Below are 28,000 nucleotides of genomic sequence, written 5' to 3'. Positions count from 1 at the left end.
TTGCACTTGAATATTTCTGTATAATAAAACAAAAAATTGCGCTACCTAATTTGGAATTTTTCTAATTCTTAATTCTAAAATTTAAAACTACAAAAATTGGAAAAACATCATAGTTTCAGAAACTAACTCATTTCCATCTATTGCCCATAGATTTAGAATTCTTACTTTGTTGGCTATTTTGAGCTTCTTCTTGAGCGGCTAACTCTTCATCCAACAACAATTCAAAATTACCCAAAGCATCAGCACTAGGAATTTTATTCCAGCGAACACTATAACAGCAAGCATAAACATCTTAATAAAAACAACATTTCATAATGTGAGATAGAACTTACTCCGGTATACCATCTGGTGGCAACACAACCGATAATATATTATCTATTAATTTATATTTTAAAATGCGATCCGTTACGGTAGTGGAAGTCAAAGATGGTGAGGCATTCACTTCCACCAGCCAAGGCTTAAGATTGTTATCGATTATTATATCATAGCCATAACATTCAAAACAATGTCGATCACTAGCCATTACTGGGGCCACGGCTCGTAACGAATGTACAATTAGCCATGAAATGGCACCAAACAAGCGATCGGTAACTTCTTTTCCGCGTGTACCCTCTAAATAAAGGGCTAAATTTTGTACTGACCATTTGCCGCCATGCAGTGAGTTGTATTCACCCTAAAATAAAGGAATGAAATAAAAGTTTGTTAACATTTTGATGTAAATTAGTAAAAAAAGGATTTATATAAAAGAATTGGAAGAACTATAAAAAATTTAGAACAAAGATTGGGTAAATATTAGTTTTTCACATATTCAAAGTTCAATATCTATCACTTTGGGTTTTACAACTACGATTCCTTACATAGGTATTTCAAAGGGATAATTTTGAAATGTAATGCAATAAAGTAGAGTTTACTTTTGCAATCGTTTCGAAAATATTCTAATTTTATCATTAAAAACTAGTTATACCATAATTTAAACTACAATGTAATTTGTAAACTTACCCCATGTTTTTGAACACTGACATTGGTTAAATGCACATACATATTATCCAATTCCGTACAGCTAGTATCATACTTTACCGTACAAAAACGACAAAATCCCTGTTTAAACAGATATGCCTTCAAAGGACGAAATGAAGTAACCAAAACATACAATCGTAAATCGAATTTCTTGCCACCAATAAGCAGAGGATTATCAATGTAACGTGAAATAACATAACTTTCCTTAGCAATCTGAGGATGAAAGGCACCCTTAGCTTCACGAGACCATTTTTTCAGTTTCGAAAGTTTGTTGATTAAGAAAATGCCGGCACCTTGGGACTTGCCACAAGGTTTCATAATCCAAGTGCTTTGGGGATTTTTACGATATTCCTCCACAAACATGTTGTAATCTAATATTAAAAAAAAGATATATAATTTTATAATATTTTTGCTTATCCTTAAATAAAACTCACCCGCTGGTAGAACAAATGTAACTGGTATAAAATCTAAATATAAATATTTAGTTACCCCACCTACCGACCAATTCAAATCAGACTTCTCGGCCAAAGCATTGCCATCTCTTTCCAAATCTTTACGATAACGTTTGATGTTCTTAACCAAAAGATCTTTACGCGATAGTTCATAGTGATTTGGAAAATGATTAATCATTTGATTGTCATTCATGCGATAACCACTGTCTACACTAAAGATATTACGACATGTCTGAACACCAGCCCAATAAAAATTCCAATCATCATCGCCACCAACTTGATGCCAGCCACGTTTTTCAAAATTATTCACTAAAACCGACTTATCAAAATCGGTACAAAAGTATACTTTCATGCGTTCATGGCCCATGTTATTGCTGACTCTAAAATGTTTAGTTTTAAAATGAATTTTTCCATTACATTTCAATATACATAACTCCATTGCAATTTCATTGCATTTGCAAATTACCTGCCATACATACTGGAATAGGTGGCATTTAACCTTTTTGTGGCACCACCTGTTTCTTGAGCCATTTGCAAAAGTTTTTAATTAGTTTTGTTGTAGTTAAATGTGCAAGTTTTTAATCTTAAATATGACGTCTTTCAATAATTGAGCTTCTTTATGTTCGTTTACATTTGTTATCCTTCACTTTCAATTCTGCTGCCTTTCGTTTTAACGTTTTTCGATTCTTCTTCAACTTGTGGCATTTATTGAACCAACAAAATCAGTTGCAAACTTTTTAGGTTTCATGTGACGATGGTAAATTTGTTTTTGGTTACCAGGGAGATTGTGTTGCCGCTTGTTGCTTCTATGTAAACACTTTGTTTGTCGTTACAATTTTGGATTATACTGCTGATATTGGTGACATGTATGTTAATCCTAAGAAATCAATAATTCTGTACTATAAAATATATTCGAAATTTATTTATTTAAATTCGACAAAAGTAGAAAGCAAATTCTAGGAAATTATTTAATCGTCAGAATTGTTTATTTAGATTATATTTTTTAATCCCCTAGATGTTTCATTTTTCAATATAAACTCCTTAATAAAGTGATATTCAAATTTCCTGAAAGTGGATCCCAAAATAAGAATTCATAGCAATAGCCAGAGATGAATATAATCTGGAATTTTTTCTTTCAACTTTACTTAGTATGCTTGAAGCACACAATTGATTTACAAAATCATTTCAAACTAACAACTTTAAACGAAAAAGCTTTATAGCTACAAAAAAGTCTTCTAAGACAAAAGCTTTGTAAAAAAGCTTATTACCCTCGATCATATGTAAAAAGAAAATCGTTCACCGAGTAGAAAAACAAAATGTTTATATCAAAAACGAAGATCAGTAGTAAATTTTCACAAGCTGACAACAATTGAAACCGGTGAAACGAAAAACAAATAGAAAGACCATTCTGTTAGAACAAGTTATGCAAAAGAAAATTTAATTAAGAAAATTATTTATAAAAAAAAAAATAAAGTGATCAATTTTCCGTGTGTAAATTTTGTAAACAACAAAATAAAACAAATCTAATATAAACCATTTAAAATGGATTTATTGTTTCTAAGTAAACGTATTTATTTGGGCACCGAAGATGGATTTATACATGGTGGCATAATAGTCAACAATGAGGGTATAATACAAAAGGTTTTGAGAACAGCTGGTGAGGTTAATACATATTTGTATAATATAGAATCGGAGGCGGTATGTATATATATAAACAATTTGTAGTTGAAATTATTGTTGTGATGCTAAATTTTACCTCAAAGGTATATGACTTTGAAAATTTGGTTTTAATGCCGGGTCTTATAGATGTCAATGTACATATCAACGAACCAGGTCGTAAAGATTGGGAAGGATTTTTAACGGCCACAAAAGCAGCGGCAGCAGGCGGTTTTACCACCATCATAGATAGGCCAACGTAAATATAATAAAGTTTTCCCATAAATATTTGTTGTTTTTAACAATTTCTTATTTATAGAAATGCTATACCTCCCACCACTTCTTTGGCCGGTTTAAAATTAAAATTATCCACGGCTCGTGGCAAAATTTATGTTGATGTTGGTTTTTGGGGCGGTATTGTACCCGGAAATACTGACGATATTGAGGCTTTAATCGGTGGTGGTGTAGTTGGTCTACAATGTTCACTTTCACCAGCCGCCGAACCAGTTACCAAAGAATTTCCTGCTGTTAACAAACAACAATTGGACACTCTTCTCACTAAGCTAGACAATAACATTGTTATAGCCGTTCATGCTGAAGAGATGTTGATGACGCCCATTAAGCCAAATAAAGAAGAACCCAAATGTTATGAATCATTTTTGAGAACTAGACCTTCTCGTATGGAAGTTAATGCAGTACAAATTGTAGCCGATCTTGCCTTGAAGCATAAAAAGTAACTACAACAACTATCAATAACCCTGCAAAAATTATTGAAGTACAAGTAATCCAAAAACTACTCTCCTGTAAACATTATTGGAGTACACGATCCGTTTACTAGTCCTATGTAATGCAGGCATTAATCAGATTATTTTTTTATAAACAACATAGTCTTAAGTCTGTATTATATAGGACCACGTTGCGGATCATGTAATCCCATAATTTAAACATGTAAGTAGTCTTAGGATTAGTCCGATAAAATGCATGGATGTGTTACGTGGTCCTCACCTAGGACATCACTTTGTTAAATGAAGAATTTTTTTCCTGTATTTAATAAGTTTTGGACTAGTCCCATCCTTTTACATTTGTGTGCGGAGTAATCTAAATTTTGCAGGAAATATTTAAAGTTCTAAATCTAACCTTTAATGGCAATTCTTTATAAACTTTCAGAAAACAATTTCATTTATTAAATCTCAGTTCAAATGAAGTCCTGCCGATTATAGAAGAAGCCAAAAGTAAAGGTGCTCAAATCACTGCCGAAACATGCCCCCATTATCTCAGCTTAGCAGCCGAAGACATAGAAGACTGCCACACAGAATTCAAAACACAACCACCAATACGCGAAAGATCAAATCAACCTGCTCTATGGGAAGCTTTAAAATCTGGATGTTTAGATATTATAGCATCAGATCATTCGCCTGCAACACCGGGTCCCAAATGTTTAACATATGGCCGTACGAGAGGTAATTTTATAAATGCCTGGCCAGGTATTTCTTCCCTGCAATTAGGTCTACCCATAGTTTGGACTGAATGTCAGAAATATGGTTTGGGCATACAACACATTTACAAAGTCATGTGTGAGAGACCAGCTTTATTGTGCGGCTTAGAAAAGTCGAAGGGTAAAATTGTAGAGGGTTATGATGCCGACTTTTGTATTTGGGATCCCGATGAAGAATTTCAAGTTGATGCCAATGTATTGTATTCATCGAATAAGGTATATAATGTATTATCTTAAAACTATTTAAATATTCAAATATTTTAAACTATTTCAGGCCACTCCTTATGTCAATCAACGTTTGCGCGGTATGGTGCATGCTACCGTTGTTAGAGGTCTGCATGTATATCAACAGCATGAGGGATTTGGCCAACCTTTGGGAAAAATTATTTTGCGTAAAAATATTAAGAAAATTGTTAAATTTCAATAGAAATTTTGTAAAAAAAGAGTCACATGGAAAATGTCAAAAGCATAAGATGTTAATTGTACACTCTTAAAAAAAAAAAGACTAAAAGGAATGCTTAACAAAAATTTAACTTAAATTTGGGAAATAAAATATTCAATTGTCTTCCTTAATACAAGAATACATACATATAGGCACAAAAATAATTGTTAAAAAAGTTTCGTAATTTTTTTTCTTGTGTAACATAATATGCATGTTGATTGAGATGCAACAAGTTGTCGTGTGGCAAACGAACAGTGCAAACTTCATGTCAATTTGTTTGTTTTCAGTTGCAAATAAATTGTTTCATAGTCGACCGCAAAATAAATACATACTTATGTATATAAGCAAACATACATTCGTAAGTAGTAAATTCGAGGCAAATCAGAAAATTATTTTGAAATTTGAATTCAAATTGGGGGCCAAATAGCAGCATTCGTTTTTGATCGAAATCTATATATTTAAGCGAATATGGGAATTTTTTATCTAAATTGCTAAAAAGTAAAACTTTTTTAAATATTCCAATTTTTTGTAAATGCAGATTTATGAATTTTTAGTGAAAGACAAATCACATTTCTTGATAAAACGTCAAATTTTTAATTATTTTCTAAATTTTTGTGAAAACCTGGTTATTTACGAATGTTGAAATTTTAATGGAAATTAGATTTTCAAGGCGAAATCTGTTTTTATATAAAAAACCTTATTTTGAATAAAGTTTAGTATGGTTTTATTAAAAGCATTGCTAATAATTTTTAAATATCTTTTCAATTTACCCTTATGAATGGTATTATATACTCATATTAAGATATTATCAATTGAAGAGTAACACATGCTGTGTTTTCCTTTGTTTATGTAAATATTTTGCGGTTTTATCACATAAACTCACACACGACTGACATTTAAAGTTCATATTTAAATCTGATTTAATCTACAAAGATTCTTAACAAGATGAAAATGTCAAATGTTTAAGGAGTTTTATAAATATGTGCATAAAATGTCAATAGCAGTCAAGGATTTTTTTTCTGAATTTGGCAGTGCAATTCACTGTTTCGTCTACTGATGTAAATAGAAGAATATGTATGTTTATTGACTCAACTCTAGTCCTGGGTGCCGTATAATTATTTAATAACAAACATTCATATATATTATACGATTCCAAACAAATAGCCTTTAAAATTTAATAAAATCACTTTTCTCTTACTTTAGCTCGATTAAAAAATAAACAAATTGTTATAGAAAAGCTTTCACTTTTATTTTCTCTCACCTTTAAAGTTTAAATTTATAAAAGCTCATTTTTTTATTTGTTTCAAATGACTTATCAACATACATATGTACATACTACGTATTAAAAACAAAGTCATATGTTAAATATGTATGGATGTATGCATGTATTTAGCAGGTGCTATCACAAAATAACGATAAAAACAAAACGTAATAAACTTAAAAGAAAGAGTACAAATATTTAAAAACAACAACAATATAAACTCAAAAAGTGGCAAAAAAGAATAACAAAAAATTTTAAGATAAAAATATTAATAACAGAATAAATACAACAAAATATTGATAAAAATATATTAATAAAGAAAGAGTAATTATGGTGAGTTTTGTGGGTAAAAATGAAATGAAAAAAAAACGATAAAACAAACAATTACAATGACTACAGTTGTATTCGAAATACAGTCATACGTAATAAGCTTTAGTAAAAGAAATGTGTTTATTATTATTGTTATTGTTGTCAACATACATACTAATACATTAATTACATATACATATAAATGTATACAAGTAGTGAGTAAATGTACCAGTGTTGCGAAAACGTAAGCTTAAAATTTCCACAAACCAAATTAACAAATTGTACTATTTCGTTTATAGTACCAAACATTAAATAATTGAGATGATTTTTTCTCATTAAATTGCTACAGATAACGTAATATATAAAAACTAGATAAAGATTGTTGCGTGCACAACACCTTACTAATCAATGACTACTACGCTCTGTCTATAATACTTTTAAGTACTGCAATAATCACTTCCATATAATCATATACATACGTAGGTTTTTATATTAGCAAAACAGTTCGACAAACAGTCAATGCATCCGAAAAATATAGTGCTTTCAATTTACGTTTAACCATCTGATTACCTCTATTTCATCGTTCGTCGCGGACGTACTCTTTGTAAACGAATGTAAAGACATTCGTCACTTTAATATCGTCTTTGTTAGCGAGAGAGTGGAAACATGAAAAGCAAATTAATGCTTTTTTGCTGTCTTTTCGTAACATCCTCGTAAGACAAGCACATGTCAAAATAGCTAGTCACCCGGACACCCGGTGGCTAGGTAAGTAAAATATGTAGTTTTGGACGTTCCGATCGAACTGCTGAATAGGTTTTACAACCTTTTAACTTCCTATTTGTAATGACTATTTTTTCGCTTAATTATTTGTAAGCGAACATGGTAATGAATAAGTATTAAAAACTTTGTATTTAGAGCTGTTTTCTTTATGAACGATTTATTTTGTTTTGGTCATTTCTAGAAAGAACTAAAGTTGGCTTGACAATTATTTAACAGTTTGAAACATCCGTCAATATGTCATTTAATCATGGAGGGCTTTTAAACATATGTATTCGATGCTACATAGAAATTGGAATAAAATTTCAAATTATGTTATAGACAATTATGGAAAAATCTTCACAAAATTTGGTAGAGAAACTTGGGTTCTTATAAATATAGTTTATGTCCAATACTAGCATTTTTATTAAGTATGAGCCGATCCTCATGAAATTGTATAAAGGAAATAAGCAATAAATTAAAGTTTAAAATCATTTCCTTAAGGCGAACCTGATACATATGTATATGTGGGGAATAAAACCAAATAAAGCAAGGCTTTTCTAGTTACATAAAAGTAACTTGTGCAAAATTCAATTTATTCCGGGAAACACTTATTTACATGGGAGTTAGATGAATTCTTACATCGATTCTTTCCTCTCGTGTGGGCCCGAACTTTTAATAGTCAGTAACTGAAACCCACTACAAAATGTCCGCTTTAGTAGTGACCGCATTTTGGATATAATTCTTTTTTATTCCAAATAGTACCCTAAGGTACAGTTGTATCAATATTTTCTTCTCTAGATTATATTTTTATATAGGTGCTATTGAGAAAGTAGTTTATTACGTATGAAAGTATGTATAATGAAAAAAGAGAAAGAGGTAAAGAGCAAGGAAATGAGTGTCAAAATATTTTAGTGTGATAGTAACAAATTCTTTATGAAATAAACAAAAATACATATAAATAATAAATACTTATACATTTTTAGTTTTTGTATATTTAAGAATTTTAGTGTTAAATTTTTTTCGCAAAAAATAAAAATAAATAATATTGCATTAAAAATACTAATGTACATTGTACAATGAATATAAATACACTTAATAAACGGGTAAATAAATAATGTAAATAATATTGCAAAATATTTTTTGACGTGGCGTGGATCAATACAATACAAATTTAGAATTATTATTTGTATAATGTGTAAAAACAAAACAAAAAAGAACAAGTAAAAAGAATTAAATTATTTCGTACCTGAGTAAGCAAAAAAATAAATAAAATCATCATACAAAAAATTTATTTAAAAAACACATTGTTACGCGCATAAAAATTGAGGTAGAATATGAACGAAAGCAACAACAATAAAACTCATACATACATAAATACCACCAAAAGAACGACAACAGCAACAATAACACAAAAACTATCTTAATTACGAAATCAATGTTGTTTTGTTATTGTAAATGAAACGTAATGTGGAAAAATTCGCACACATTTTTTCCTTATTTTTGTTGTTGATTTGTTTGTTTGTTTGCCGTCTAAATTCTATCTATCTGCTATAGTGTCATTATTTTTTGAATGTTTAAGAGTATGAGTTTGAGTATCAACGAGAATATTGAGATATGACGATGACATACATACATATGTACATGTTTAATTTATACTTATTTCGTTAAATATATTCAATTCGAATTATTGTTGCTGTTTATTTTATACAAATATTGTCCTCATCATCATGTGTGTCGTAGAATAATGTGCAATGTAGTTGTCTTCGTTTGTAGACTTGATTGTGGTAGTCATAAATAGCAAATCTAGCCATAATGTTATCATCGCAAGAGCTTATTCATACGACCATAAACACAGAGATACATTTGTACATTTATTTAAGTAGTCATAGTCGGACACAGTGGGTTAACATTTATTCGTATATATTTTTCTATTTTCTTAATTATTAATAATATCCTAGTAGAAATCGAATACTGTTGTAAAAGTGTGTGCCCTGGCAGTAATTATTTTTTTGAAATTTTTCTTTTGTAAATACATTAGCCCAACTTATTCTCTTAAGATAATATGTTATTCGGTATAAGTATCGTCTTAGGCTTATGCTAATCGTAATATTTATGCCAATGCATCATAAAAGCTTAATGTTTGTAGGATTTTGATATAAAATTTCTTTGTCCTCAAAGTCCAGATCAGTAACTTAGATCAAGACTTCATTTAAAGCATGGAGATCATTGTATATTGTCTTATATACATATATGGACTTTATTGGTCATTACCTCTTAACCATTCATAGGTTCTTTTAGATGATCGTAGTTTAGAGGTATGTACATAAGTGTATATACTCAAGGCTCCATTTAAAGTAATTTTTCCTTAGATGTATTGTATCATAGTATCAGTCTTGTTGAACTCTTTGTTCTCCATGTTTGTTATGTTTATATCTTATGATCCGAAATTTACCCAACTATTCCTAAGCATATAGAGTCGAAAAGATTTCTTCTTGTTATCCTGTTACAACTATCATAATCATATCAATTTGAGCCTTGCAATATACATATAGGAGGTCATTCTGTAACTCGTTTCGAATGATTATTAATTGAAAAGTACATATGTTCACTTTTTATTCGTTTTGAATGCTCCAGTTAGAAAGTGAATTGTACATTTTCCTCTCGTTGATGAAAAATTTCATTCTGACCTCTATCGCGTCAACAACAGGCAGACAGTCGCCTGTTATAGGAGAATAAGTAAGTTTACTATTCGTTATTTGTGACAAAGTGAACCACTGTATGTATACGTATTTTATACATTGAGTATACGTACCAAGGTATGTGTTTGTGAGTAAACTCTACGGATTGTACTCATTGTACGTATGCATGTGTGTAAGAATGTACTGTTGCTCATTCTACTAGTAATCGTCTTGGCCATCGTAGTCTTCGTTTATTTTACATATTCATACCCATACATACATATGTACATGAATATGTAATCGTACTTAGTATTGTTGTTGCTGTTGAGCTTTTACTAGCAGGCAGTCGTCGTCAGCCCGTACAACACACAATCATCAGTTTATTGGGTCTGCCTTTCGTCGTTGTTTTGTCATCAAATTTTAGTCTACTACGTAAAGTAGCCGCTGTGAGTAACGAACGCGCTCTGGCTTTTAACCAAATAAGAAAAAAATCTATAAAATCAAACCTATAATACATACCATCATCATCATAATAATAATAATAAAACAAAAACAAAATAATAATAATAGAAGCCACCATCTACGAAAAATAGCGCGCCAATTAAATAACAAAATACCGACAAATAGAAAAATAAACAACTGATTATTTCAAAATTTGTATATAAAGAAAAAAATATTTAACGAAATTGTGAGTGTAAAATTTTATATAAATAAAAATTTATAAAAATTTGTTTATTAAAAAAAAAAAACAAAAAAGATCTAAAAAACCAAAATATATAAGTTAAAATTTAAAAGCAACAACTACATTGTTGTTGCTGTTAAATATTTATAACCAAAAAAAAAGAGCAAACAAACAACAACAATAATAAGCCATCAAATAATAATCTTGACGTAATCGCCGCAAAAATATTTAACGACGTCGCCAAAACGTCGACAAACGCGACAAAAGATAAACGAAACAATTCAACAACAACAACAAAAAATATAGCAACAATAATAAAATTATACGAGTACGTAGATAAATACGAGTACAAAACATTCAAAAACCCATCACCAAACCGATTGGCGGTATAAAATTACGTTGAGAGGAATAAAGTTTGTAGAGCCGATCAAAGTGGAATAAATAAAAAAATAAAATTATACAGAAATGATCAGTAAGCCTTATCTACATACAAACGTACACATATGCATATGTTTTCTATAGATGTATGTATCAATCTATGTGTGTAGAATCATACATACTTACTTACGTATTTATTTTAATAAACCACCATCATCATACACACTTACGTCGTAGTAGATATTAAACAAAAATAAGTATATAGTACTTTTTATTATAAACCCACCAAATACATGTAGGAAGGTTATATTAATTTTGTCATTCCATTTGTAACACATTGACCGATATCGGTTGTAGACCCCAATAGGTACAATGTAGCTATGTATTTTTTATTTATCTGTCTGTTACGATATAATAGGTTCTAGAGGAAAAATTTGCTTTATGAATTTTTTTCTAATGAATTTGTTTATTCTGAAATGTTAAATTAAGACCATTTTAAAAGTTCGATCTTGTTTCTTTTAAACGTCAGGTATAAATTAGTATATTTTATTAAAATTACAAAAAAATAAACTAAAGGGATAGTTTAACAACTGACTACTGTCCTTGATCTAGACATTACGTTCAGCCAATTCCTTCCCACTTATATTACAATAAACATGAAAATACAAAAAAGTGTCAATTTACTGTGTGACGTTAACTACGACCGTCCATTTATTTAACATTTAATGACAGAGCAAACATGTAAACACATATCAACAAAAGTGAAATGTTTAAAAATACATACATATGTATGTATGTAGCTAATTGCAAAATTTTAATACGTCATCATCTTTTGTGCAACAAATTTTCCGGAAAGTCAAGGAAAGTCATCTACAAAATTCAGAAATCCTATACTAAATACATATAATAAACTGAAATACTTATTAGAACAATTTGAAAATTATTATAAAAACTTTTTTCCGATTTTTGTAGTTGTTATAGAACACAATGCTAAAATCCTAGACTAGACTATATACTAGACTAGTCTATAAACTATAATAGATTCGATTATAGACTAGGCTGGACTGGACTATAGACTAGACTATAAACTTTATAAGTTAGAAAAAAATCTAAAACTCATAGAGTCCAACACTATCGAAATTGTCAATTCTACACTTCTATAGGTTACCAGAGACTTATATAGAGTTGAAATTCAAAATATGAATATTTAGACAATTTCTTTGAGTCTTTACCAAGAGTTCTAGCTGAAAAAGATAACGTTTTAAACCAAACGAATTTTCGATTCAAAGAGGACATACTAATTTCCAAATTTGAAAATTAACTTCAACTTATATAACAATCAATTATTAAAAAGCTAAACCAAAAAAATTAAACCCTGTACCACCATTGAAAGGTTAAATTAAGTTCAACATTATGTTTGTAGATTTGAAGTTATTGTGCAAATATTTACTCTATTATTATTATTAATCATTTAATAGTTAAAAGTATATAGCTAAAATGTTTTTATAATAAATATTATTGACTATATTATTGACTATAACAACTGAACAATACAAAAAAAAAAAACTTTGCTTTTAATTAAATGTCAATTCGTCTGGCACTTTTCAATGACGTATGTACGACCGTTTAATGCAACGAGTACCCCGATGCAATGCAACGTAATGTGTTGTATGAATAATATGTCTTCTGTTCGTTCTACGACTGACTACAAAAGCTAACAGAGCAAGCAATAAATAAAAAAAGAGAAAAAAAAAAACTAAATAAAAATATTTACGATTTTATACATTTACAATTATAATGCTCTCATATAACAGTGTATGATCATATGCCGCCATTTAATATGAGGTGTTTTTTTATGTATTTTATTATTGAAGTAAAAGGGTAATGAATGCACTAGAGTTTGCAATAGAATAGAAACAAAAAGTCAAATTGTTGCCCGAGTTCCCTAAGCAAGATATGACACATATTAATACTAGACTTTCATTACAATTACTGGCATAAAGTTAGAAGTTTGAAGACATTATTATACATTGGATCTTGGCAAAAACTAAAAATTTATTAAAGTCAAAGGGACCAGACCCAGATATCTCACTAAGGTTGGATTTCTTTTTCCCCCCTTTAGATCCGCGCCTGATGTTAGGTCGTGACGTGGAAAAGTTAGCTTATTAAGAACTTTGACGAATAGATTCTGATCTCTTCTAATATAATCATAATAAAACCTATATCGACTTTTGTTACAGTATTGGTATAAATTTTTATTTTGGGTAGAAGACCTTATAATGGCTTAAAGGGATGAAACATTAATAAATTTGGTTGTTCATTAAATTCAGTTTTATTAACAGAAAAACAACAGTTTGCATAAAATGAATGTTATTTAAATTTTATATGTGCATTTTTTCTTTACATTGAAATTAAAGCAACACAAAAAGTGTTTATACCAAAAAAAAAACAACGACGTAATCACCTTGCAGTATTTCAGTTATAAACACATTCATTTGTTTAGACGAAATAACAAATTTTGAATGAAATTTTAAGAAAATTTTATGTGCATATTTTTATTTTGTGCTTTTTTTACTAAAATAAAAACCACATGGATATGAAAATGAATGAATACTTAGTTCTTTTTTTCCTAATTTTTGTTGTTGTTGATTGACGTTATTTTAGTTGATTTGTGATAAATATTTTAGTATATTTTTCAGATGGCTTTTACAAAAAAGGCTATATATGAAATTTGTTAAACTAAATTGAAAGTTAAATGTTTTTAAAAAAGAGTGAATTTGGCTGTAAGACTTTTAAAAAATATTAAAAACGTCATCAAGGCATTCACAAAAATATATCATTTATATGTAATTCCTCGATCTATATAGTATCAAACATATTAAAAAATTATCCGAAATATTTGATAGGAGAAGTAACGTGTGTTTTTGTACAATTATTAAAATTTTTTTTAAATTTTTCTATTCATAAACGATAGCTTTTTGTACTTTTAATTACTCACTCACATTTTTATTGCTGCACGAGATTTGTTGAAGCGTTCACACATACAATCAATTTATGTTTGTACTCGCATGCGTATTTATCAATTATAAATTGTTAAATTTGTGTTTACACTTTCAATTAATTAGTATTATTTTTAAGTTTTTTTTTTTTTTTTGTATGTATACTTGATAGTAAGAGATACAGGTGATAGAACAAAGACCCAAAATTATTCTTAACGAAAAAAAAACACTAAAATACTTTTTAGTGAGTGAGTAGAAATTTTTTGACAAATCGAAGTAATAAATGTCGGATTTACTATTACTTATAAATAATATCTTTTAGAAATAGTAGCTAACGGTACTATTTCGAACCAGTTTAAATCTTAAATCATCATTTCTCTACCTTTACCATCTTCCCCTTTCACGAAGCAGGAATTAAATGTGTGAATCACATACATATTACATTTTCATAAAAAAATTGTTCTTTAAAACTTTAACCCTCCGTCATGCGCATGTATCTGGCCAGATATTTTACGAATTTAACTGTGATTTTAATATGTTTCTAATTTGGTTAGGGGTTTGAGTCTCCAGGTACCCTCTACAAATATTGTTAGATATCGTAATATTGTTACTAAAATGGCATATTTTTCATATAAATGTACTGAAATACATAGTGTATCTCGCCGGATACATGCGTTACGTACGTGACTATCAGAACATGTGCATGACGGAGGGTTAATAAATGATTATTAATAAGACCCTTAATTTTAAAGTTTAAAAAGTACCTTCACACTTCATAGTAGCTTAGTTGTAGTTACTCAATCATACCCCAAGAAAAACTTACATTGAAAAGTAATGATGGTAAAATACAAATAAAACCTCTTTTCAGTACTTCTTCTCTAGCATTTTAACTCATTATTTTAACATGGTGATGTCATTGGAGGCAAGTACTACTACACTCGCTTATAAATGGGGAGTTAAAGAATCAGAAAACGATTCGAAGCCGATTGGTATACTTTAAAGTGGGTATAGGACGAATATTTTTTGTATGTTACAAACATCAGCACAAATCCTATATACCCTCACCACTAAAGTAGTGTAGAGTATAACAAGGGAGTAGTTTTGGAATTACTCCGATGTAATGCCATGGATGGATTACGTCGTCCTCACTTAGGAGATCACAATGCCAAAAGCGATATATGTTTTTTTTTCATATTTAAACTAGTTCTTTGAGATGTACTCTTTACACGCGTGTTCAGAGTAGTCTCAATTTTTGCAGGGTAAATAGAACAAAAAAATTAACTATTTTAATACATATAATTAAATCATAAAGTATTTAAAAACAAATTATACAAAAATATTTGTTCTTATCTCATTAAAAATATTTTTGCAATATTATCATAGTTAAACTATTATATCACGATTTTTGTACAAGTAACGTCTATTAACAGCACCCGTTGAAGTCATCATTTATGAATGAGTATATATTGCAATAAAGAAACAAATGTGTCATACATGCAATTTGGAAAAGAAACGACATATTCGTACTACTTTATCATAGAATGTGTTTTAACACTATTATCAGTCATAGAAATATTACTCCTGCCATGATTAAATATTCGAACTTGATCAATTACTATTTTTACATTTTGATCTACTTTTTTATATGAAAGTTCTTAATTTGCTTTCAAATTACAATTAAATTAAAATTTAAGATTTTTCAAATAATTTTAAAAGCGTCAATAAAATCCATTAGCTTATTTGAAAGTCATGTGATTTTTCTTTAAAATAGTTGTATTGTAATAGTTTAATATTAATACATTTAACAATTATAACTCACCTTCAGATATGTTTTAACTATCATTTTGTATTGAAAAATATAAATAAAAATAGATTTTTCGTCATGAAACGTTAAAAAAGGCATTGATTTTTTTTCTATTTCCAATTCCATTATACTTGACTATATAATTCCATCATACCGAGCAATAACATACGAAGAATAAGTTCAATGACCTATAAGAAAATAAAATAATTTTTGTTTAATAATTAGTAAATCGTAATTGGTTTTAAAACAAACAAACTAAATACTAAAATATATATAAATTTAAGCAGAAAAAATAGAAACTATTTAAACAATATTTATTGTATTTACATGGCATATTCACAAAAATTTAAAAATTTTTGTTCCGATTTTTTAGAATATTTTGTTAAAGGTGGGCGTAGACTATTTTTAACCAAATAAACATGTTAATTTAAAAGATAGATGGAAATAGATGGATAGATAGAAAGATGTTTGGACAGTTTATAATATAGAAAAATATTCATAAATAAACACAATAAAACAAATTAAATTAACACATGAAAAATATATATTTGATAAATTTAATAGAGTGTATTTTATTAAAAATGTGTTATTTATTATTATATTTGGTATGAACATATTTTTCAAACATACTGACCACTTTAACGGGATTCTCCAGATCAAAAAATCGAAGTTTGCAGTCTATACCAGAGCATTTTCAAGGAATACCTATTCAGCCTTTGATAAATGTTTATAAATTAAACCCACAAACTATACCGTTAATTTAACTTTGTAATTGCCTCATAATATTTAAATTTTTTGTTTATATTTACTTTAATAAATACTTTTTTATCAAAATTTAACCTTTTCATACAAATTGTTTATCAGTCAAACTTAATAATTTGTTTAATGTTTACCTTTCTTATGAGTAAATAAATACAATACTTTGTCACAAAAATAAATCGAATAACTTAAATCGTTACGTATTTTATCATAACGTAACGTATTCACACATATTCACACACACATATATACTTTAATAAAAGTGATAAAGTATCTATGTAATAGTTATCATTTACCCATCAGTTTTATAGATAGTCAATGTACCTTTTCCTTTTGGACAGTATTTTATCAAAAGTATAACTAATTGATTAAATCGAATTTATTTATTTTCGAATCATTGGCACCCATTAATTAACGGAAAGTCAATCATCACTTTAATGTTCCAAAGTTTTCTATATTAAAATCATTATTAACTGTAGTGATTATAGCCATCAAAAGTAATCTATTACAGAGACATTATTTTAATGTACATTTGACTACAACAATCAATTATTGAAGTATTTAGCTATTTCTGTAACGATGGTTAACTGAAAATGTTTAATATTGAATATTACTAGTCATATCAAACTGCCGGGTTATTTACCGTTAGATTGTATGTAGAAATTATATGTATGTGTGCATGTAAGTATGCGTGTATAAGTTTATGGGGATGACGACTCGTGTTGTAAAGACAGCCTTGAACTTCGTTGTTCTGGAAGGTTGCCTAGCTCTATGACTATGAATAATTGTATTTTTTATATTTAAATTTAACGAATAAAGTAGAAGTCGAAGGAGGAGGCAGAAAATAACAGAATTTTTAGAAAAATTTATATTCTGTTTTCTATTTGCATATATGTAGATATTTTTGACAAATAGAACTTGATTGTTAAAATAAATTAATTTTTTTTAAGTTAAACTCTTTATGAACAGATAACAGGTGGTAATTTGAAAACCCTATATATTCATATACTTTTTTTCAATACTATTACCAGAAGTAATTACGATTAAAATTTTTTATACAAACTGTAGTTTTTTCGAAAATCTTTTTTATAAAGACTGTTAGTATAACAGAATTGCACATTTACTCACAAATGTGTTTGTGAGTAAATCTTTTCTTATAAAATTTGAAAATATTTGTAAAATTATTTCTATACCTATAATACCTATTTGTTTATAGAAATATTTACATACATATGTATAAATTAACCATTTTTAATAATTTTTTTTTCATTCTGCAGGACATTAGATAATAGTTTAAATCTATTAAATAGATAGAAAATCTATTTAATCAAATCATTTTCTGTATAACAAAATTTTTATATAAATTGTTTCTGATAAAAAAACTACAAAAATATGCAATAATCCTATAGTTTATAAAACACCAATGTTAAAAAGCTGGCATCTCTATGAAACTAAACAAATAAAACAATATCTTTCTCTTTCTAACACCAACCTTTTAAGGCTGTATTAAATAACACAATTTGTTTGTAAAGAAAACAGTGTTAACAATAAGCGCCGTAATATAAAATATCTAAGGGAATTTCAAAGTAATAAAATTAACTAAAATAAGACAACTATAAAATATTCAAATAAAAACTAAATAACCAAATAATACACACATTTCTTAGGGACAGAAACAAACAAAAATGTATTTATATATTTTAAACAAACACTTATACACCGTGTAAAAAGTTGGCAACACTAACACTACTTGCTATTTTTATTGAGTATAGATGGAGAGAGCTTAATGTTTTTGTTTGCTCTCTTCATATTTAATGCACAACAACAAATGACGTAGTGATGTCATCAGAAATTATTTAGTTTTTCTTTTTCCCTCTGATTGTTCGTGTGTTATTTTATTTTCGTGCGTGCTTAAATATAAATAGTGCTATTATTTAAAAAATATATATATAGATAAAAAATTAAACCAAAAATTTAATACTTTTAAAAAACAACAAACTTAATTCAAAGGTGTGTTGAAAAAATATGACAAAATTCTCATGGCAAATGCCAATGTTTTCATTTTTGTCAAATGTAAATAACGGCAAATTGTGTACACTTGCAAAAAAATTAATACAATGTATACTATAGTGTTTTTTGTTAACATTTTGTGATGTTATAGATAAAATTATGAGAAACAAAAAGAGTTTAAACGAATTGAAAAACTATAACATATTAATAAGAAACCAATAAAGTGTATAAATAAAAAAGAAAATACCTTTTTATTGATGTTAAAGGGTAAAAAACAAATAAATGTGTATGTAATGTATTGAAAAACAAATAAAATTGTGTTATACTATTTTTTTCAACCAAACGACGACAATTCAGCTTTTTTATATTCTCAGCTGGTTACGAAGTTTTCTCCATTTAAATTCGTTGGCAACAGTTTTTACTATTATTCCTAGAGTACACAAGAACTTTGTAAATAAAACAAAAAATTTTTGTTTAAAAATTAGTTTTTTAAACTTTTTTAAAATGTGAATATATAAGGCACTTGATTTTTTTTAGTTATTACGTCACTACATTACCTTAAGTGATTGTTGTTAACTATAACATCATAAAGATAATTTACACTTTGTCAGAATCTCCCCCACCACCCCTTTTTTTAAATGTTTTTTATATTCCTAATTCTCCCCTTTAGTGTTTGTTTTTATTAATCTATTGCAGGCACCGTTCATTCTAGTTCATTTTTTATATAAACAAGGCTGCCAGATTTAGTTATTTCACGGTTAAAATGGCGATTTTTTAATAATATTTTTTAACTTGGTTTTATTGCTTAAAATTAAAAATTCTACTTTAATAAAAATGTTCTTATGTTTAATATGCAATTATTTGTAGTTCATGCTTTCATAAGTGACAAATGAGCAAATTACGAATTTCAAGTCGATTAATTTATTCCTACGAATTACGCATCTTTTGTGTAAGCTAGTTAATTTGCAATTTTATTCAGAGCGCAAAATCTAATAATATTATTTTATAATTAATCTGGCAACTTTTCAGAAGATATTTCAAATCTATAATCAAACTTTTATCCAACTTGTGTGTGTTGTTTTGGTACGTAACAACGAAAAAGAATTCAAAAAGCAACACAAATATACATACATACATACATACATACATACATACATACATACATACATACATACATATGAACAAAGTATAATTATATGAATCTAAAAAACGTTCGTAGAAGTCGAACGTTAACAATATACACACCAATTGAATAACTTTAACGACTACGACGACATCATAAACATCAACGACAACAATGTCATGACGTCATTTCATAAAAATAACAAAGTTAGAGCTAAACGAAGTCATGCTGGATTTAATTATGCATATGCTACTACATACTATGTACCTTTTACGAATAATATTGTTATTTGTGCTTTATCAGAACGTTAAGAATAATATTAAGTTTATCCAACAGTTTGCAATTTCTCAATGTTTTTTATTCTAAAATATTAATAAAGTTGTGAATGGTTTATATGAGTTTTAATGGAAAAATCATTGATAACTTTAGGAGTATGCGAATAAATGTCGGCAAAACCTGCAGTTCGGAGTGTTGATTACAGTGTAATTTCATTTACAATGAATTGTTAATAATAGATAACTATACATACATATTTATTCGAACATGATCTTTACCTATGTTGATTATGAACGGATAATTAGTCAGTAATTAATGTAATAAGTTGATACTTTACATCTAATGATAAGTACAGATACAAATCGAAATAAAGAAATAAATTATTTATAGAGAAAAAGTGACAACTTGACTCTGGAACGTATAAAAAATCATATATTAGAAACATTTTATCCCTTATGATTTTTATAGTAACTGATAATAAAGGATTATAAAACAAGCATTGTATGACTACAAGTTTCAAACTGTCACTTTGTTGACGTAATATAGAATCTTTTTAGATAAGTAGGGTTTGAAAATTATAAACAATTCTTCAGTAAACATAAGATTGTTAATATATAATAATATAAATATAAATGCATAAGTTTCTGGTATTTTATACGCCACTGTTATTTTTACGAGTACAAAAACCTCACACTTTCAGATCCTCTACATAAGTATATCAGCACTTTTGCTATAACTTTTTATATTATTATTTTTTCTCAATATTAAAAAGTTTAAACGATGATGAAGAAATAAATGCATGCGTCACTTTATCAAAATATAAGAAGGCAAAAATAAAAACAAGAAAAACACCAACAAAAACAAAATAAATATTAAAAAATAAAACAGACATAGGAGAATGATCATAATACATGTGCATATTTTTCATCTCATATAAACATGATAAAAACGAAACAACGGCTGGCCTCCACTCACTCCACTAAACACAAACAGTACAAACCACTTGATTAGGGAAAGATTTTCATAAATTTAAATTACTGATTAACTTAACTTACTTAACTTATAACATAAATATAGTAAAAGCTTTCGAGGATTTACTTTAATCGCTAATCGTCCCCTTAAAAATTGGCTCTAAGTGCACAGAGTATACAGAGGCGTTACGAGCAAAAAGCTAATTATCTCCTTTAACACAAGTTTCACACTTATACTATTATTTGTATCTGTAGTATATATACTAGAGTATTCAAACGATTAATCGTCGTTCGGTTAATCGATTAATTTTTGACGATTAATCGTTCAAACAAATGAAAATTGTCAAATTTCAAATAACGAATAAACCGAATAATTTCTATCAATTAACCGATTAAGAAAAACTCACTATTTAGCAGTAAAATTACTATATATTTTGTACAAAATTTAATATTTTTATAATAAATTTTCTTCTTTTCTTAATTTCTTAATCAATTTTGTATAATAAAGAAAATTTATTTGATGATTTTTTATTTTTACAACCAGGTTTTTGGGAACATTGTTGTATTCTTAAGTATTTTTAAAAAGTTTTCAGCAACAGTTATAGTTGAACAAGTGTTCAATGGAACGTATGAATTCTAGAACTCGTTGAAAATCTTAAATACAGTAATGTCTTTATATAGAAAATCATTTCAAATAAACAGGTATAATTTCTAGTATTTGATATAAAAAAAACTAAACAAAGAATTAAAGTGGATGAAGTGAAAATAATATTTTTGTTTAAAAACAGTGGAAAAACATGAACATGAAAAAATCTATGAGTACAGGAAACTTTGGTCCATTAGTATTAACTCACATAATCAGCTCTTATGCTCCTGTAAAAGGAATTTAAAGTTTAAAAGACATCCAATTTAAAAGGATGGAATTCCAAATTTATATTAAAAAGTTGGTATTACTTTCAAATGAAGCTGAGTTCCTCTACTTTGAAATAATATAATTTATTTCAAATCATCAAGATCATTAAGAAGGAATTGAAAATTATAAAGAAAATTTGTCACTAAAAAGTAGTTAAAAGTTTTGAGTCGAAAATGAAACCTTTTTAAATTTAATTTCTTTTTCACTTTTTCTTTAAGTGAGACAGATTCCCAGCTTTCATTTGATACCAATATTAGCATTATAAAACACATATAAATATTTTAAATATTCGTTTGTAGTCCTTTAAACTTTGAAATCCTTTTATAAGGACATAAAAATCGAAGTAAGCAATTCTATAAGTGGAATCTATTTTCACATGCTTATCAACTTTTCTATGTGTGAATGCTTTTTTCAAAATTATATATATTCTGTCACAAGTTTTACAAAAGCAGTACAACATCTGAATACTTTGCTCTGTGACCAACAGGCATTTCTTATTGCGTTTGATTCAAACTGCTCTTAGTTCTGCAGTACTGATACATTATTTCTTACTACTAAACATTTTTTATTCCTTATTCAATTAATTCGTATGTATTGTACGTCGTTGCAAATATGTATATAAACAAAATTGGCAACTACATACATACATTTGTACAAACATTTTTATTTACAGACTATATATGTATATGTATATACCTATGTATAAATGCATTAATTCATTTACATGAGTACAAAATACACATACATACATATATATGTATGTAAAAATGTTCATAGATCCATTGCATGTAAATATTATGATACCATTACTACTCCAACTTGTTGTTTACATTCATAACACACAACATTATGACGACGATCCAAGTGATAAATAGCCGGGTATAAGTAACAAATATATATTTTTTACTGAAGACAACTGGCGAAAACTTGGTCAGCCAGTCATAGCAGTTAAAAAAATATTTGACTCTTGGTTGGAACAACATTATTTTTGCTGCTGATAGAATTGACGATAAAGTCAACAACGTTGAAAATCATTAACTTAAACATTGTTGTTACTACTTTTGCCGTTGTTATTGTTGCTGTTATTCTTTTCAGTTGTTTGTTGATATTGTGTTTAGGTGACTCATACGCGCAAAAATATTATGACGATTACAAACAATATAAACGAGTATTAATTTACAAATTGAGCGAGAATTTTTAAAATACCTATAGACATTCACGCGAAAATTTACTCATACACACATACATACATATGTACGTACATATGTAGATATATTAAAATCTATATAGTAGATACTCATATCTTAAAATTACAAAAAAATACCTTATGTTTGTTTCAAAAAGACTATGTTTGAGGGTATTTGTTTAAACAAAAGTTTTCATTCTTTATTCCTGTTTTATATTTTTGATGTTAAACTAGCAACGACTGCGCATTGTAAAATTATATTACAAATAAACTCGAAATTCATAGAATCAAACATTTTTTTAATATTCAGTGTGTTCTTCTTTTTTTGTAGTTAAACAACATTCAAACTGGATAAATTAAAACATTACGTCATTATTTGGACCTCAACAGTAGGAACAAAACCACCGCTGTTAAGAAAATCTAGACAAAATCACCACCGATTACGTCCCCGTTCAATTAAATTCGAGCCAGTTTAATTTAAAGTGTAGTTCGCTGTTTGGTGTAGGCTCGCGTGTAAACACGCATTTAATTACAGCCTTAAATCAAATTTCAGCTTAAATAACAAACAAAAAAACACACAAACAACATACTCTGGCAGAAACACGTTGATCAACAGAGAAATAAGTAAGAAACACTTGGATCGCTGAAAGACACGACGAAGAGTTGTTGGTTAGTAGTCTAACTGATACTGAAGTGTTGTCTCTAACAGCTAGAAAATATCCAAACTGAAGCAATTGTCGGAAGACGTGACGGTGCTGTTGAAGATCGAAAAAATGGACAGCATCGTAGAGGAGAATGGCAACTCCTCAAATAATATTGATGATACAAATACATCAGGAACTGGTGGCGGAGGTGTGGGCCATAATTTAACTATAACAGCGTCACAACAAAATCCCCAGCAACATCCATCCCAACAACAGCAACAACCTGCAGCGGTACAATCGACACAACAACAAATAAATTTAACAAATTCAAATAGCCAAAATATAGCGCCTCCACCACAAAACCAGATTCCCGTACCAGCCTCAGTAGCTGCTGCTGTAGCCGCTGGTACCGTTTTAACCACCACCTCAAATGTTGTACAATATTTATCCAATAATCCACATGGTCTGCCGGTTTGTACATATTTATTATTATTATTATTATTGTATTGCATTTTTATTAGTTTTTAAAATTTGATTTTAAAATTTTTTTAGGTGCAATCCGTCATACAAGCAGCCAATCAATCTTCGGTCATTCAAACTGCTGCCGGTAATAATACACAGACACCTGTTGCCATACCCAAGGGTCTTTTATATGTTAATAAACCAAATACCACTGTTATACACACAACATCAGGCAATGCTGTCCAAGTGAGTTGATTTTTGTTTCTTCATACACTTTCCTCTCAAATTGATACTTAATACAAAAGCATTTTTATCATGTTTTAAAAAGCAATTGGCTTTATGTTACATACATATATTTTTTACTAAAAACTCATTTTACATATAAACATATTTGAATAATGTTTCGATTATAATTTAACTTTTAAATTCATAATTTTTATATTTTGTAAAGTTAAGGGAACTAAAGGGAAAATGTTAATCCAACTTATGTTGTTTGTTACAGCAAATATGTATTTCCTGCATTTGCCAATCAACTTTTCAAATATTATTATTTAAATCGAATAAGTTGATTTAACTTGGATTTAAATGTTTTAACAATAATAAAATCGATGAATTTTTTATTGTATATATTAAAATTCTGTTAATAAATTAAAAATCAATTTGGTATAATAATTCGATTTTTCAAAAAACTTTTGATTTTCGATTTGAATGAATCTAAAGCATTATTCCAATATGTATTCTCAACCTCATTTATTACATTATTATTTTATTAAATAAACTATTTTTATGTTTTTTTTTTATTCCAACACAAAATTGTTCATCAATTCATCACAAACAAACAATCAAATATCTAACAAATTGCTAAAAAAAAATAAAACACAATAAAAAATTAGCTTCCTCCACATTTTCAATGCAAGATAAAACCAGAACCGAACACACACCACCTCGACACAAACAGTGAAGATAGTTTTACTGATGAGGACTCTCCTCGCGGCCGAAGAGAACTTACACGACGACCTTCGTACAATAAAATCTATTCGGAAATAAGTGGTCCCGATATATCAGGTAATTATCAAAAGATATCAATTTTATTTATTGAATTTACAAATAAACAAATCATCATCATGTATGTAATGTGTCTGATTATCAGTTATTATGGCCTAAAGTTCGTTTCTTAGTTTTTTTTTTTAATCAATACACCACCTTTACCATCACAGTTTTTATTGTTATATTGACGTTAAATGTTTATTCATGATTTCATTAATGAAGTTTTAGTTTTATAAATATATCTAAATAAAATCAAATTAAATCATTTGTTTTTAATTACATACTCTTAAATATCATTTTCATGCATTTGTAATTAATCACAATCATTTTATTTACATTCATAATGATACCATTTCGATAATGAAACAATCATTTAAGTTGTGTGCTTTTGTTTTATTTTTATACTTTCAAGTTTATATATATAAAAAAAAAAGATTTATAATTTTATTTTTGCAAAAGTTATTATAATGAAAATAAGTGTTTTTGTTTCATTTTAAAATGGTTTCATTAATTTGTAACATAATCTCGTTTATTCTTATAATAATCATTTATAGGCATTTATAGGAATGGATGTCTTTTTCATCATATATTATGGCTGCGAGTTCTCTGACGCTTATTTATTAAATAATCTTCTGTCTGTCCTAAATTTATTTGACATTGCTTATGCTTAAATTGACTAAATATTCGATCGATTAGAAAGACTTAAATTATAGAATATAAAAAACATTTTCAGAAAGTCGTGTGTTTTCTCGAAGATTCAAGCCAAAATACGTAGTTAGTCCGAAGAGGGATTTAGGTTATAGGTTATGCAGACTGCTTACTAACAAGAGTAAGTCTTTACTTGGGTCCTTTAAGGTTCCTTTGTATTTATATATATGTGGTTCCCCATTGGGCCTGTGCTCATTTACCAATGTCAATATTGGAAAGTAAACTTACAACCTCCGTTTTAACTGACTACAATACTAACTTTTAACCTAACCAAGGAGTTATATTTCTGTATTTTTTGGATGATTTTCTATTTTAAAATGGCTAAAGTGACTTTCAATACTTTGTTAGTAACAGATTAAAGATTTTTTTTGCTACTCTTGCAAAAGAAAGTAATATTTTTAGAATATATTACTATTTACTACCAACGTATCAACAAACTTGCATTCATTTTTGCTGTAGGTCCTAAAATGTTCTAAAAATCAACCTGAAAATAAAACACTTTTTGAAATTTGCAAATCAAAAAAAAAAAAAAAAGTAAAATCTCATTCCTTCTTCAATATAAATCATTTCAATAAATCCCAAGAAACATAAAATGTAAGAGTACTCGTTCTAATAAACAAACATTCATACATACTCGTTAATTATAATAATTATTACATATAATACACATCAAATTATTAATAAAACACATTTCAAACATTTGAAAATCACCATAAGAAGTGGACAAAATATAGTATAACACACCACCCAGCTTTTACCAACGTAGACGTATTAGGATTTAAACTCCTCTCTATTTTTCTGCACACACTATATTACTTCACATCATGTGCTCTTTATTATAACAACTATTATACTCGTATCTCATTAAATGTGTTTTTGTATCAAATCAATCAATCAAACAATCAATCAACAATTAATTATTTTAAAATTAAATAAAATCACTACTACTTACTTTAAAATAAAACCTACATACGAAAAAAATATCAAGCGACATTAAAATTGTATGTAAAAACTTGTCTGTATATTTGTTGTTGGGCATTACAAAAATCAAATTATTAACACCAAAACGCTTCTACTCATTATTATATAAAAATTATTAAAAATAAACACATTTAAACAATTTAAAGATTATATTACTAACTAACAACTACTACTACTTACTACTCGTATTGATTGACCCTTAAAGTTCAAAACAAATAAAACGAAAAAAAATTAATTTAAATATTTTATGTTTCTTCTTTTTTTTTATTTTCTAAACCAACTTTTTTAAATGGGATTATAAAATATAAAAACTTACCAAAAACTCCACAACAACAACAACAAAAACATTACCACCATAAAAAATATAAACTTGCAAAACGAAACAAAAACAAAACTTGAAAACATTTCAACTCTAAAAAAAACTCTTACATTTAACAAATAAAAAACAAACAAACAAATAATCGTTTAAAAATTATTTTGAAAAATGAATGATTAAGCTGGAACGAATATGCAAATGTCAGAAAGTGTTGGTTTACCCGCCTTGGCACCTAATTCGGCAGGACCTACAGCTGGTTCCCTAATACATTTACAGCCAGAGAACACGCCAGCATTTTATTTACCCAATAGAATGCCATACAATCCTAGTAAATATCCTTGTTTTAGTTTTCTTTTATTTCTTTAACTTGCAAGGTTTTTTGTAACAGCATTTTCTTTAATTTTATTTGTACTTTTACAGACAACAATGTCATTGCCGAGGATCAGACGAGAAAACGTGAAATACGCCTGCAGAAGAATCGGGAAGCGGCCCGTGAGTGTCGTCGAAAAAAGAAGGAATACATCAAGTGCCTGGAGAATCGTGTGGCGGTGCTGGAAAACCAAAATAAGGCTCTGATCGAAGAGTTGAAATCGCTCAAAGAGCTCTATTGTCAAACCAAAAATGATTGAGAAAAACCTCCCAGTCTAGAACACGAAACCATTGTTAAAGTTA

The 28,000-nt window shown here is 28.1% G+C and overlaps 3 protein-coding genes across 14 annotated transcripts; 2 read left to right on the top strand and 1 right to left on the bottom strand.

The window, feature by feature from the left end:
• Nucleotides 1-16,133, bottom strand: LOC111675004 (polyglutamylase complex subunit TTLL1). Of its 4 annotated transcripts, none has more exons than XM_046947691.1 (6): nt 15,948-16,133; nt 1,936-2,346; nt 1,452-1,849; nt 1,000-1,388; nt 333-673; nt 1-269 (listed from the first exon to the last, which is right to left on the bottom strand). In XM_046947691.1, the coding sequence occupies exons 2-6, from the start codon at nt 1,998-2,000 to the stop codon at nt 128-130; spliced, it is 1,335 nt and encodes a 444-aa protein (XP_046803647.1). In that variant the 5' UTR covers nt 2,001-2,346; nt 15,948-16,133; the 3' UTR covers nt 1-127. The 4 variants fall into 4 exon arrangements, with proteins under 4 accessions (XP_046803647.1, XP_046803648.1, XP_046803649.1 ...); XM_046947692.1 differs by lacking the exon at nt 15,948-16,133 and adding an exon at nt 8,762-8,813; XM_046947693.1 differs by lacking the exon at nt 15,948-16,133 and adding an exon at nt 8,638-8,670.
• LOC111674927 (allantoinase) lies at nt 2,535-5,736 on the top strand. The gene is made up of 5 exons (XM_023435618.2): nt 2,535-3,167; nt 3,233-3,384; nt 3,445-3,858; nt 4,293-4,836; nt 4,895-5,736. Exons 1-5 carry the CDS (start codon nt 3,012-3,014, stop codon nt 5,045-5,047), a joined length of 1,419 nt encoding a protein of 472 aa, XP_023291386.2. The 5' UTR covers nt 2,535-3,011; the 3' UTR covers nt 5,048-5,736.
• LOC111685990 (cyclic AMP response element-binding protein B) lies at nt 10,497-27,967 on the top strand. 9 transcript variants are annotated; one of them, XM_046947694.1, is made up of 6 exons: nt 10,497-10,757; nt 23,502-24,285; nt 24,367-24,522; nt 25,170-25,341; nt 27,510-27,656; nt 27,749-27,967. In XM_046947694.1, exons 2-6 carry the CDS (start codon nt 23,944-23,946, stop codon nt 27,955-27,957), a joined length of 1,026 nt encoding a protein of 341 aa, XP_046803650.1. In that variant the 5' UTR covers nt 10,497-10,757; nt 23,502-23,943; the 3' UTR covers nt 27,958-27,967. The 9 variants fall into 9 exon arrangements, with proteins under 9 accessions (XP_046803650.1, XP_046803652.1, XP_046803651.1 ...); XM_046947696.1 differs by having other exon boundaries at nt 10,498-10,515; XM_046947695.1 differs by lacking the exon at nt 10,497-10,757 and adding an exon at nt 10,813-11,079.
• The last annotated feature ends 33 nt before the right edge of the window (nt 27,968-28,000 follow it).

This window comes from Lucilia cuprina, chromosome 3 (assembly GCF_022045245.1).
Source record: "Lucilia cuprina isolate Lc7/37 chromosome 3, ASM2204524v1, whole genome shotgun sequence".
In the NCBI taxonomy this organism is placed as follows: domain Eukaryota; kingdom Metazoa; phylum Arthropoda; class Insecta; order Diptera; family Calliphoridae; genus Lucilia; species Lucilia cuprina.
This window is presented reverse-complemented; position numbering and strand designations above follow the sequence as displayed.

Coding starts and splice junctions, on each gene's coding strand:
- LOC111674927 (XM_023435618.2), top strand. CDS start 3,012: ATGGATTTATTGTTTCTAAGTAAACGTATTTATTTGGGCACCGAAGAT. Junction 3,168..3,232: donor ATAATATAGAATCGGAGGCG/GTATGTATATAT, acceptor TTTACCTCAAAG/GTATATGACTTTGAAAATTT. Junction 4,837..4,894: donor TATTGTATTCATCGAATAAG/GTATATAATGTA, acceptor AAACTATTTCAG/GCCACTCCTTATGTCAATCA.
- LOC111675004 (XM_046947691.1), bottom strand. CDS start 2,000: ATGGCTCAAGAAACAGGTGGTGCCACAAAAAGGTTAAATGCCACCTAT. Junction 1,850..1,935: donor TATTCCAGTATGTATGGCAG/GTAATTTGCAAA, acceptor TAAACATTTTAG/AGTCAGCAATAACATGGGCC. Junction 1,389..1,451: donor TACATTTGTTCTACCAGCGG/GTGAGTTTTATT, acceptor TTTTAATATTAG/ATTACAACATGTTTGTGGAG.
- LOC111685990 (XM_046947694.1), top strand. CDS start 23,944: ATGGACAGCATCGTAGAGGAGAATGGCAACTCCTCAAATAATATTGAT. Junction 24,523..25,169: donor CATCAGGCAATGCTGTCCAA/GTGAGTTGATTT, acceptor ATAAAAAATTAG/CTTCCTCCACATTTTCAATG. Junction 25,342..27,509: donor AAGTGGTCCCGATATATCAG/GTAATTATCAAA, acceptor TGAATGATTAAG/CTGGAACGAATATGCAAATG.